This window comes from Tauraco erythrolophus, chromosome 18, assembly GCF_009769465.1.
Source record: "Tauraco erythrolophus isolate bTauEry1 chromosome 18, bTauEry1.pri, whole genome shotgun sequence".
In the NCBI taxonomy this organism is placed as follows: Eukaryota; Metazoa; Chordata; class Aves; order Musophagiformes; family Musophagidae; genus Tauraco; species Tauraco erythrolophus.
In genome coordinates, this window is record NC_141482.1 from 4,575,798 (window position 1) to 4,588,830 (window position 13,033).

Consider the following 13,033-nt stretch of genomic DNA (forward strand, 5'->3'; position numbering starts at 1 on the left):
CGAATTTCATCTTTTCCTTTTTTTCTGACACTTTAAAGGAAAACACGGCTTTTTCTGGAAATGACACACTTTCTCATTCGTCCTTGGAAAGCACAAAGCTGTCCGTCTCAGCCAGTGGTATTCTTGCAACTATCTTTCTGCACAAAGCTTTACCTGTTGGTTTTTTTTCCCTAGCAAAGTTCTGTTCCTGTGAGGTAGACATGGAAAAGGATATTTGGCAATACATAAAGTCACTTAGCCAGTTATTCTGGTGTGGTGTCACGCAGCTCGAGTCTGCAGCCAATGCCAAAACCACCCAGCTAGCACTGGAAGTTTTTTATTTATACAAATTATTTTATATTTATGTAAAAAAATTGTTAACATTTTTATTTATTTATATAAAGATGATGTTAAAGTTTGTATCTCCTGAGCTCACAAGGCAAGGTGTGACAGTTTGGTATCAGTTGTGAAAGTGAGGTTTCTGAAAAGGGAACATAACAGTGTTGTGCTTGCACTGTCGTTGTGTGACAGTGATGTAATTATCGAGCTGTCCATCATTGCCTAATCCCAGCACTGTTAGTGTACCGTTGCCTGCAGATCCGTGTTTGTGTGCAGGAGCAGGGCCTGTTATTCATCTCCATGAATAGAATGCAAACACAAAAATTGCTTATATAAAAGCTCTGCCTGAATTGTAAAGAAGAAAAGAGTTAAAATAAATAGGTGCGTGAACCTTTAATCCACCACGCAGGGGAAAAAGTGTGATTAAAACCATGTGGAGGTCAGAGAACGCAACAGACCATTTTAAGGGCTGTATATGTTTGAGAGGATGGCCATTCACAGACCTGCTTTATGAAAAGTGGATTTTTAATATTAAGGAAAGGTTTAATCTTTTTCTTCTTTCCAATGCACCTTGAGGTTGTTTCCTAAAGTCCCTGCTCAGCTCAAATCTCCTGGCCTATGCTTTGAGAGATCTGTAGGCTGCTTGAAAGTCTGAATGAAGAGTAAAGCCAACCTTCAAAGGAGGACTTGCTGATGTGGTCTTGGCTGGCTTGCTTAATCTTGAAAAACTAACAAGGGCAAAGATGCATAAGATTGCATGAATATCCCACCCAATTTCAATCCCATATGATCAAAGGAATAACAGGAATGCAGAATTAATGCAGTAGCATGCAAACACTTGACATTATTACAGGCAATGACTGAACTTGAAAGGCTTGAGATCAAGTTCCAATGAGCATCTGGGGGTTTCAAAACTTCTAAAAAATTTCATTTAAAAATAGGAAGACAAAACCAGAAAGTAGTACAATCTCAGCAGAAACTGCTAATGAGATCTCATGCAAAATATTTTCTCTCCATGATCTATTTCCAGATGGATTTGAAATACTTAGATTGTAATTTGTGTGGATAGAGTGGGGTTTTTTTTGTACTTTCAATTCAGTAATATCAGCATAAGAAAAAAGACTTCCAACCTGCTTCACAAACTTCAGAGATTTGGTTGTGGTTCACTCTAAAACTGGAGTTGCTCTCACTGCTCTCAGAGCTAACTCGTTCTCCCTCACTTGCTCACTGGTAGAGTCAGAAAGCTAAAAAGTTCATCTTAAAGAAAAAAAGTTCCAGCTTGCTTGAACTAAGATTTATTTTCTTGGTGCATGTAGTGTTTCCTCATTAACGTGGTTCCTATTAAATTTGCCTGCAGACACTCGTGTTTTAATGTTCATTTGAAATCTGTACCACTACAGAAGCTTCATCTGTCAGCCACCTTTTCTGCACCTTTAGATTTCAGAATTCAAATTGTGTTACAATCAGTTACAAATTGTGTTCATAAAAAAAAAGAAAGGGGGGAGGAAAGGAAAAAAGGTTAAGCTTTTTTCCCCCTCACATTCATCACGTTTATGATATGAAAAACTTTTCCTGAGCTAGAAGGAGTTCTTCTCTGAGCAAATACACGCAATACAAGATGGGCCTACAGGAAAGCTGGAGAGGGACTTTGGACAAGGACGTGTAGTGACAGGACAAGGGGCAATGGCTTTAAACTGAAAGAGGGCAGATTTCGATTAGATAGAAGGAAGAAATTTTTTACACTGAGGATGGTGAAACACTGGACCAGGTTGCCCAGAGAAGCTGTGGCTGCCCCATCCCTGGAAGTGTTCAAGGCCAGGTTGGATGGGGCTTTGGGCAACCTGATCTAGTGGAAGGTGTCCCTGCCCATGGCAGGGGGGTTGCAACTAGATGGTCTTAAAGTCCCTTTCTAAACCAAACCATTCTATGATTGATTATGTATTTTGAGCTGGTTAGAAATTTGAAAGGAAAGAAGACAGAACAATAATTTCCATCTTAGTACTTAAGGTGTTTTCTGTTTCTTTTGGCTTTTTCTCCAGCTCTGCATGCAGTACTGGCCAGAGAAGACGTCCTGTTGTTATGGCCCAATTCAAGTGGAGTTTGTTTCAGCAGACATTGATGAAGATATCATCAACCGGATATTCCGGATCTGTAACATGGCCAGGGTAAGATCAGTGAAATACCAGATTCTCTATTTATTCTCAAAAATATATTTTGGCATGAGCAGGAAATGGAGCTGAGACTTGAGGATTAGAGATGCTGAGTCTCTCAATCTAGGAACAAAATTCCACTACAGAATTTAGTAGCTACTTTGTTTGATTAACATTTAATTGTATCAGTCTGTATTGGTAAGACTATTGGCTGAAAGTAGGAAGTGGATGATATGAGCTGAAAATCTGTGTTTAAATGGAATGCATTTTTCTATGGATATCTGAGAACAATTAATCACTCAGTAGCCAATATAAACCCACCAATATCATAGGAAATAAACTGGGATAGTGTCAGCAGCTCTCCATCTGTCAGCTATGCAGTGTCTCTGAAGGCAGATGCAACGTTTGCTGGCTAGACTGGGATTCCCAATTGCCACTGTTTTTCCTATAAATAAGCAACTGCCGTTTCTGTAGGCATCTCTTTGTTTGTATCCCTCAGCCCCAGGACAGCTGAAATGATAGAAGCAAAGTTTATCTGCACACTGGGTCCTGGCAGTGCAACTTCAGGGCTGCAGGAAAGGGTTTCAGTAGATGATTTTTCTCTTATTAGTTGTTTCCCAGATGGATTATGTTTCCTTTTTTGTTCCTTTTTCATTTTTTCTAATCAGAAGTGGAAACAGGCTCCACAAATTACATTTCCATGCTGTTTAATATGTTGGTGATTGCACACCATCATATGAATGCAGTCATGGCATTGCAGAGCTAACTACACAAACTGATAAATCAGTTAGATATTCATCTTCCTCTATCCCAGGCCGGCTGCCTCTGAACCAGGGAGAGCCTTGAAGTCAGATAGCTAATCAGAATGAGGATGTGTGTCTCTCGGGCTGAAGCTGGCTGGTGGATACAGAGCTGGCAGGGTGGATGCTGCAGACTCACAGCTCTGTGAGCTCTGTGCACCCAACAGTGTTCAACACCAGTGGCCGGTGTTGAACCTTTCCTGCCACAGTCCCCAGAGATTTTTTAAAGGCTGCCTTTGCCTTCAGTCCTTGTGACACAATGAACCTCCAGCACAGGCTACCAAGAAAGATGTATTTGGTCTGTTCGTACAGTTTGATGAGACTCTGTCCTCTACTGAAAACAAAACAAGGGGTCCTAAGCACCGAGTTTCTGCCTGACTGTAATATCTACGGTCATCATTGTTATCCAGATTACCAAAAAGTCCTTGTTTCCCTACTGTATCAGGTATCTGGAGTGGAGAATGTTAGCATTGATGGTATCAGATCCAGAGGGGAAGATCCCATGTAACCAGTGCTCCCTGCTTTACCCTGTCTCTCCCCTTCCTGCCCTGCTCCATTTAACATCTTGAAAATGCCCTTTGTTTTAGCCTCAGGACGGGTATCGCATCGTTCAGCACCTGCAGTACATTGGCTGGCCAGCATACAGGGACACCCCTCCTTCCAAGCGCTCCCTCCTGAAGGTGGTCAGAAGGTTGGAGAAGTGGCAGGAACAGTACGATGGGAGAGACGGACGGACCGTTGTCCACTGCCTGTAAGTAGGACTGGAGAACGTCTGTAACCTCACGAACCCTGTCTGAAGAGCACTGATTGTGGATCTGGAAATTCGGTGGTTTGCCAGGCTTCAGCTGGGGAAAATGAAGTTAAATTACATTTGTAATAATACACTTCAAGATGAATATTGTGCTACATTAGAGCATCCTGGCCCAGAGATTTTACTGATTGTGGTGAGGAGCAGCTGAAAAAGCTTTGCTGCTTTCTGTTGTGTATGTAGGTCTCATGACTGGAGCCCAGACACAACCAAAGCAGCACTGCCACGTGTCCTGCTGGCCACAGAGCTGCTGTGAGCCCCAGAGCAGTGAGGGGCAGAACTGCCGACCCTGGGGCTTCCCTGTCCCGCACCACTGCCAGCAATCAGCTTAGCCCATCCATCCCTGTCCCCTGCCCTGCAGGTCTCCACTTTCACGAACTCTTAAACATCCTTAACCAGTCCCTACGTTACAGACCTTTCTTAGTGCAGCCTTCCAGTACTTAAAGGGCCTACAGGAAAGCTGGAGAGGGGCTTTTGACGAGGGTGTGTAGTAATAAGACAAGGGAAATGGCTTTAAACTGAAAGAGGGGAGATTTTGATTAGATATAAGGAAGAAATTCTTCACTCTGAGAGCAGTGAGGCACTGGACCAGGTTGCCCAGAGAAGCTGTGGCTGCCCCATCCCTGGAAGTGTTCAAGGCCAGGTTGGATGAGGCTTTGAGCAACCTGGTGTAGTGGAAAGTGTCCCTGCCCATGGCAGAGGGGTTGGAACTAGATGATCTTTGAGGTCCCTTCCAACCCAGACCATTCTGTGTGGTGTGTGAGCCGCTGTGTACGCAGAGGTCTCCTCCCTTCCTTCAGCCTGACCTCGCTTCACCTGTTGCCTCTCTGCTTCTGCTCCCAGGAACGGTGGGGGACGCAGCGGCACCTTCTGCGCCATCTGCAGCGTCTGTGAAATGATTCAACAGCAAAACATCATCGATGTGTTCCACATAGTGAAAACGTTACGGAATAACAAATCCAACATGGTGGAGTCACTGGTAAGCTTCTTTTCCTGTGCCTTACCCCACCCAGCGTACGCAGGGGGACTTCAGGATAAGTTAAAAAATGTCATGGCTTAGCCTGGTATGAATCAAAACAAATCATAACATGAAGCCATCAGAATTAAAATCAGTCCCATTTTAGCATGTGCAATGAGTGCTTTGGTCCCGCTTGCTTCTCTCCTTGAGCAGAAGGGGAAGAGCTGTGCTGGCAGTGTGGTGAACGCTCTCTCCCACACCCAGATGCCTCCAGGAGGTTAAACCTGAAGTCGCTGTCACCGTGGCTGTGGGGAGGGAGTGGGATTCATCCTCCTGTGCATGCCTACAGCCCGGTGCTCAATGCTGTGACATGCCTTGAAGCCAGGAAGGGAGAGCAGTCCGACCCGCAGGCCTTGCTCCCTGCGACCAAAGAGAATAAACTGTCCTGAATTCCATCATCTCGGTCGATCGCACTGAATCCTTTCCTCAAAAGCAAGATGTGCAAGGAGAGCTCGAAGCAAATAATGAACAGTCCATACTGTGGCTGGCTCTTTGAGGGTTTTGCTATTCCGTTGACAACACCATCTCTTAGTGATGCTTGTTCAGGATCACATAGGAATGCAATTAATGTTTGCCTGGTTTTACCAAACAGTATGAGAAAGAGGGAAGAGGCATTTTTCGGCAGCTTGTAGAATGAGATGCTGAAGAATTTACCCGTATCCTAATGCCCCTGATTTCTGTTCTCTCTTTCAGGAGCAGTATAAATTTGTATACGAGGTTGCACTGGAATACTTGAGTTCCTTTTAGCCCAGCGGAGGGAGGGGAGCCTCCGAAGTGCCGGACCCTGATCTCTGGCAGACGCTTCTCTCCTCTCCCACACCGGAAGGCAGTACCAGTGTGGGAAGGAAAACCTCTCCTTCCCGGAGCAAGAGACTGAGATTGCACAGACCTCGCTGGAAGGAGGAGACGATGCCTGTGTTTGCTGCTGCCTGCTTTCTATCGGAACATCTACTGCTTCTTGAATAACCTTCTGTAAAAATTAGCAAAATGGGAGACAGGCTGAAAGACTGGACTTTCTAATCCCCTCTGACTTCTTCTCTCCTCTTCTCTTTTGGATTGTATTTTTGCTCTCTTTGCTGCAGAGTGGGGAAGGAATGAAACCCTTAGGAAATTCTCTTTTAAACATCTCCGTTTTAATTTATGATTTTATTCTCAAATCCCAGTCTTTAATTTTTTAATTTTATACAGCAGTCATTTGGGAAAAATGAGATAGCCATAGGGAATGTATGAAATGTGTCATGACAATTTGTCTATCTTATCTGTTTCCTTTTTTTTGTTTTTCCAAATGAAAAGGCCAACACAAAAACCCAAACAAACACTGGAATTCTCTTCCCATGTTTAGTCCCTTTTAGAATGAAAGCAGATGATGGAGATGAGAAGCTGTTCATGGATTCACTGCCTCGGCTTCTACACAAACGTTTCCTCCCAGTTTCTGCTAGGCTCCCAAGGCTGTGCATGAACCAGATACATCTCTCTGGTCTGTGTTCGTTTCAGTACTGGTGAAACAAGACTATTAATGGGTTTCCCAGCCACTTGAACCTTGAGGTTAAATATTTGCATCAAACAAATTGCATTTGTCTTGCAACTTTGGTAACTTTGTTACCATATTTTTCAAGTATTTGCTGGGGTGCAGTGTGTCTTTGAGAAACAGGGTATAAAGTAGGTATTACTGATCATATACTATGTATTATTATTTTTTATTTATTATTCGTCTTGCTGTAGAACTTAGGACCCCTAGTCACGACAGGACCCTGCTGAACTAGGCACTGTGCAAATAGAGAACAAAGAAGGTTCCTGCTCAAGAGCTTAAAATCTGAAGGTAATCTTAAAACTGGGTTTGGTCAAGATTTCCTTGCTATTTCCAAACTGTCGTACAGTCAGATGTAGTTGAGTGATTTATTCAGATTTTCAGGCCCTACAAGCTTCGAAATGGTAACCCATCCAAGCTGTAGGAAAGGTGATGTACATACATAGAAACTTGTTCGGACATGTGTTAAGAAAAGCGTTAGACCAGCACAGCAACTTTCCTTCTTAAGCAAAACAACTTTTGCTTTGTTCTGCAAAAATGCCTGTGCAACCCTCCTTCTTTGAAACAAGCACCAGATGTATTTTGCCATGGTTCTGGATCTCACTCTGACTTCTTAGCAACTAAGAAATTGCTTTTCTGAAAGAGTATGTTTAAGTTGCTAATCATTAAGGTCTGCAGGGTAATCTTGAAGAAAAAATAATTGAATGAACAAGGCCTTAAAGTCTTCAGTATTTCAATTTAGCCATTTATTTATCTTGAGGGAGACGAGGTTGCTCTGTGTGTAAATTAGATTCTGGGAGATGTAGGTTTCTTCAAATATAGACTTGCTAAAAGGTAGACTGAAGGTAAGAGTTCAAGGAAACTCCACTTTCTTACCACCCTATAGTTTTCCACCCTCAGGTAAATACTCAGAGACTGTGCTGGGAGCTCTGTCATGTCAGTGCCTGGCATGGAGCATGCCAGAAGTTCAAAACATTTTGCTAATTCTCTATGTAAATTCAAAAGGCACCTCTGCTTCGTGGTCATTCTTTTTTCAATAGTCATACCTTTGCCTTGACAATGAAGGATGGAAATGAAATCTAATAAAAGCAGCTCTCAACTCAAACATACGAGTATCTTACCCAGTAGTTATCATCTCTACCAAGACCTGCAACAGTCTGAAGAAGGGTGCTTGGAAGAGCAATCATCCTCTTCCTGCTGAGCACAGGAGGGGCTTGCATAGGCTGCTGAACCATATAGCTCATATTCTTTCCAGGGAGCTTTGGATTCTTGGCTTCAGTATCACAAAGGACTTAAATGAGCTTGAACCACATTGTCCCTGATGTAGCCAGTGTGCCATAAAGTATCAGTGAGAACCCCCTCACAGGTCTCTGCTTGATTTCAAGTTGGTCCTTTCTGTTGTCTGAAGAAATCATGAAATCACCTTTAGTCCCTGTTGGGGCCGTAGGTGGGTGTCTGACATCTCATGAAACAAACTACTGGTTTAAATGAATTTTTTTTTTTTCTTTTGGTTTTAAGCAACACGAACAGTTCTGCGGAAAAATGGCAGAGCAAAACTATGAGATAAAAATGAGAAGGAAGGCATAATATTAGTGTTTTGATTACAGGTGGCTTGCTGTAACAGTGTAGGTCAGGAGTTGGGAGCTATTGGCAAAGAAGAGGGAATCCTGATCCCAGACAGGATTTTTCAACAACTGCCCAGGTAGGAAGAAGCTACAAGTCAGCAAAGTGTTTGTGGCTTCGCTAACTCCAGAAAGCCGGAGGGAATCACTCCCTGTGGATACTGTGGAAATACTAATTAGTATTTAGCATTCCGTTAATTTTACACGGAAACTAGCAGAGCCACAGGTCCCCCTCATGAGTTACTGAAGGACCTGCGCAAGCACCGAGGGTGACAGCCAGGATAAAAGGAATAGAGAGGCAGGAGAAACGGCAATACGGCTGAGATGTGACGTGTAGGAGGCTTAACCATAGCATGAAGGAAAGCGGATTAAAAAGCCAGGAGTAAGCCCATAGGAGGGATGTGTACATGGAGAGGAGATGTTGGATGAGCGGAGCAGAATAGCACTTGCAGTGGAGTTGTTTAAGGTCCTGAGGTAGGCTGGAATGTGTTTTATGGTATGAAAAATGCCACTAAAGGGTCAGGTGGGTGTATCAGCTGACCCGCAGCAACTTGTCGTGTGCTTTTAGCCCTCTGCAAATGCAAAGTGGCGTTAGTGTAAACTGCAGGGGAAGAGCTAAGCTAAATTTTACCTTGTATTTGCAAGGAGCAGGTGTAATGCAAATGTTGGTTACCGCAGCCTGACGATTAGTCACAGCTTATTTTTTTATAATATTTTTTATGTGGCAGCTCAGCCATGTGTCTCAACCTTCTTCTAATGGCCAGCCTACAATCCCTGTGGAAGGATGCTCAGCAAACACTATGGATTATGTTGCCAAACTATTATATCATCGTGCAGTTACGTTGCATTCAGGGGACTGACCCAGCTCCAGTCTGTGTTGGCTCAGGGATCTTTCTGCTGTTCCTTACTGCACAATGTAAATATGCCAAATGTGAATTAATGATGAAGGGAATTGTGTGGAAAGAAAAGAGAAGCTCCCTTTAAATAACCTTATTACCTCGAGGTTGTTTAAACCATAGAGAACAGCCTATAGCAAAATAGGTCATGTGTTTGAAGCAAGATTATGGGTAATAGGTTTGTTTTTGCTGGGAAAGAGAGAAATTATGAGATGAGATAAAGGAGGCTTTCTCACTCCTGAAAGGATTAACAGTCAGGGAGAGCTTTCCAACCTCAGCATCCCCTGCTGCGGATGGAAAGTAATGATGTACAGTAGAAAAGGTGAATTCTTCAGTGACTGAATTTTAGGCTGGAAAAATATGATATCGGCAATATTTGAATGGTCATAATGAAGATTAACTTATTCAGACATCCTTCAGGGGTGAGGGAGCACTGCTTATTAATAGCGAGTGTCGGTCTAAAGTGTAATCTGAAATACAGGGAACTAGAAATAGGTAAAGAAGGGTGGTTCAGGGGTGACTGTCTCATGCAGGGGGTAACTAACATCCGAAATTGTTAAGGGATGTAACTGAAGCAGTGAATTCCGGAGCTATCTAGGCTGGCTGCTGGAGAAGGAAGATCCCGAGTTGTCTGCAGGAAAGAGGTAGACCAAAACCCCTGAAAGGTACAGTAGGTCTTAACATTATCTTTTCTGGTTTTAGTTTTATGTGTGTTTGGTGGTGGTTTGTAAGTTTGGTTTTTATTAATTAAGATTTCTGCAGAAGCTGTGTCCTATGCTGGCACTTTTTTTTTTTTTTCCCCCTGTCTTCAAGTTACCTGTAAGGAAAAAGGTGTTTGACCTCCTGTAAATAGACTTGAGGTACTCGTTTAGTAATGTTAAAATAAGAGACCATGCAAGGGAGTACAATGTATATGTGAAGGTAACTGAATCAGGACCTCTGGTAGCAAGCAAGCAGGTGGGAATTTTGTGGGTTTATTTATGTCTGCAGATTGAAATAATTTATATTCTCTGATCAGGGAAGTCTCTGGACTGTGGTTAGTAGGAGGCTTTTCAATTTGTGATTTAAATTCTTCAGCAAGGTTGCACAGAATTATGTCTTCCTTTGCCATGCTCTGGTGGGTCCCTCTTAATTTATTCACATTTTAGCCATTTATGTGAGCTAGAGTTGTCTATTTTGGTACACAGGCAACAAGCAGTTAACAGTGAAAGGTTTTTACATGCACTAAAAAGATGTAACTTTTGTGGCTTTACCCCCAAGTCAAACTGCAGTTTCTGTACCTGTCTCTCCTGCTCAGTGCCTGCCCATGTGCCCACACAGTTAAGAATGTCCGGATAACTCCTAAAAGGCAGACAGAGGTTTTGGGAAGTGCCTGTGACTCCTAATCAGTCTGGTCCATGTAACTCCGTAGGGCAGAGGAGGGAATTCCAAAGAACAACTTTTGCCTAGAGCAGTGTGTATTTCTGTGTTGGTAGTTTCCAGCCTTTTATTCTGGATCTGTAAACTCTCTGTAAAAAAAAAAAAAAAAAAGTCCAGTGGCAACATAGACCCCACAGTAGTAGATTTAAGCCTGCAGGTAGTAGACTTGTTATTCCATTTACTTTTCACAGGCCCATTAGAAGCAGGTTGTGGGGTTTCCCTTGGAAATCTCAAGCCAAGGATTGCTGGTCACTGCTCTTGATGTCCTATAGAGTCAGAGAAAGGAGAGAGGCTCCTGCAGCAGGTGATTCAGAAGGCAGTTAAATCAATTGCCATCTGGAAGAGAACAAAAGGAGAAGAAATCTCCTTTGGGAGAAACCAAATGTTCGAGGAGAATGCAGATTAAATGGAGTTCTGAAATGGATGGGAAACTTGCACCTTGTTCTGTCTCTCATTCTTGCATGGCTGCTCTTATATCTTTCTTACTCTTCCGAGTTCATGCCAAGATCATAAAAAACAGGTAATGCCACATTCCATGCTCTTGGAGCTCTGTGGAGACAGAGCAGTCGGAGTGTAACAGAGGGAATAAATCCTGAGGGACAAAGATAAAAGGAGATTTGCTCGAGAGAGGAATCTTCAAATACGAGGTGCCTGTCTGTAACATTTGCAGAATCCTTAACAAGTCATCACAGAGCAGCGCACCGTCCTGACGCAGCCCTGGACGTGCCATGCAGTGGAAATGTTTCACTTGGAACTCTTCGTTGTCCTGTAATAAATTTAAACAATCAGCTCTGTTCCACTGGTAGCGCAGTTAACTTTTATGGTATCTCCAGCCAGTGCAAAGGAAATCTCAAGAACTTGGTGTGAGGCTGCTGTATTTTCATTTCAGATTCTTTCATTTGTCTTAAGTCTGCAGACTTCAGTCAGCCCCCATTTGCTTGAAAAATGAAGAGGGCCATGTGGCAAAAGTTATTCCGCATAACCACTGCCTTAGGGTCGGAAATTCAGTGTACCTCCTAGAAGACTCTGAAATAGTTAGAACAAACTACTGCATCTTCCCTGCACAGACATTTACACGAGTAGAAACGGGGAGAGCCAGCTAATTAAAGTCAGGGAGACAGAAGTGGGTAATAAGGATTCTGTTAACCCTCCTGCGTTCCTATTTATTTAGATTGCAGACTTCTATAGCCATACATACATAATATACAATTTAAATGCAAGTGCTCTTCCTTTCCCTGTTCCCAAAAATACCCATAGCTCTTCCTCCATCGAGGGTGAGCCAACAGCATAGCAAGCAAAGCGCGCTTTCTGCGCTTTGGCAAGGACCACCAGGAAAATCTATCATGTATTATCTGTTCATTGACTTGGAAAAGGTATCAGTCATCTTCCTCATATACATGCTCGAAGAACATACGATTTGCTGTAACAGTCAAGCCAAATCATACATTTTCATACATCAAGACCAAAGCCTGGTGGTACTGAGTGTGATGGAGAGAAACAAGAAAAAACACTTGCTGACTTCCAGTGATCTCTAGTCTATAATCTTTATTTGCTGTGTTAAAAGCCTCTCCTGTAAAAAATACTCAGAATATACTGAGAATATCCTTCATTCTACTATACTCAGAATATCCTACAGTTTCATGTTGGACTAGCATAATTGTGAAAACCTGGCAGCTTTTTCAGTTTGTAAAAACATGAGAGATCTAAATTACCCTTTCCATCCTTGTCCCAGCGCATGCAGCAGATTTTTCACCACTGTTCTGTTTTCAACCTGAGCCTTAAAAAAACAAAATAATGCAGCAGACTGAATGACAGATGCTGGTGTTTCCTGGTGGGGGGAAAAAAAAAAGTATTAAAAAAGAATGAAACAAGAAAAGAACAAACTAAAATGTTTTTCTTGCAACTCAGTTCTACATGAGCTGTTTCTGAGAAGTATAAACATGAGCCAGTCCGCACCAATTTGTCTGGAGCAAGGATTTGCTTGCTGCAAGGTGTAGGTACAATCTAGATCAGGGACCAGCCCTGATCTTCTGTATGTAAGTGTCCAACAGCATAGTGACTACTTTATTGGAGGTGCTTGTTGCAGAACGAGTGCTTCAGTGGAGATATTTTCCGTTGGGAAATCTGGTACCCAGAAACGCTACTATTTAGGGGACTTTGTGAGATAACCTCAAATGCGTTGCACTATGGAGATTTATTTCCTTGTGTGAGTACATCATCTTAAATGAGGACCTACAGGAAATATTACTTGTGTGAAATTATTGAAAGGAGTGCATTTTCTGGGATAGAAGTGGGAGTGTGGCCAGCACTTCACAAGTTTTTGTGAATTTAGATACTCTAAAAATAGACTCCCCAGAACAAACGATGGTCGATGTTTGCATTGCTGAAAGTCTAACCAGACTTTGTGTGCTGGATTTCACGTACTGGAACAGAACCCCCTCATCGCCCCTGTAGCCCTTTCTTACATCTCCAGC

At 42.8% G+C, this 13,033-nt stretch overlaps 1 protein-coding gene across 3 annotated transcripts in view; it reads left to right on the forward strand.

Annotated features, from left to right (window-relative positions):
- Positions 1-5,841, forward strand: part of PTPRT (protein tyrosine phosphatase receptor type T) — a 461,775-nt gene extending 455,934 nt beyond the window's left edge. For all 3 annotated transcript variants that reach the window (XM_086623021.1, XM_086623022.1, XM_086623023.1), the window contains 4 exons: positions 2,358-2,483; positions 3,856-4,019; positions 4,920-5,055; positions 5,788-5,841. In XM_086623021.1, the coding sequence (XP_086479147.1) occupies positions 2,358-2,483; positions 3,856-4,019; positions 4,920-5,055; positions 5,788-5,841 (480 nt within the window). The remainder of the gene's footprint in view (positions 1-2,357; positions 2,484-3,855; positions 4,020-4,919; positions 5,056-5,787) is intronic.
- Positions 5,842-13,033: the final 7,192 nt, after the last annotated feature.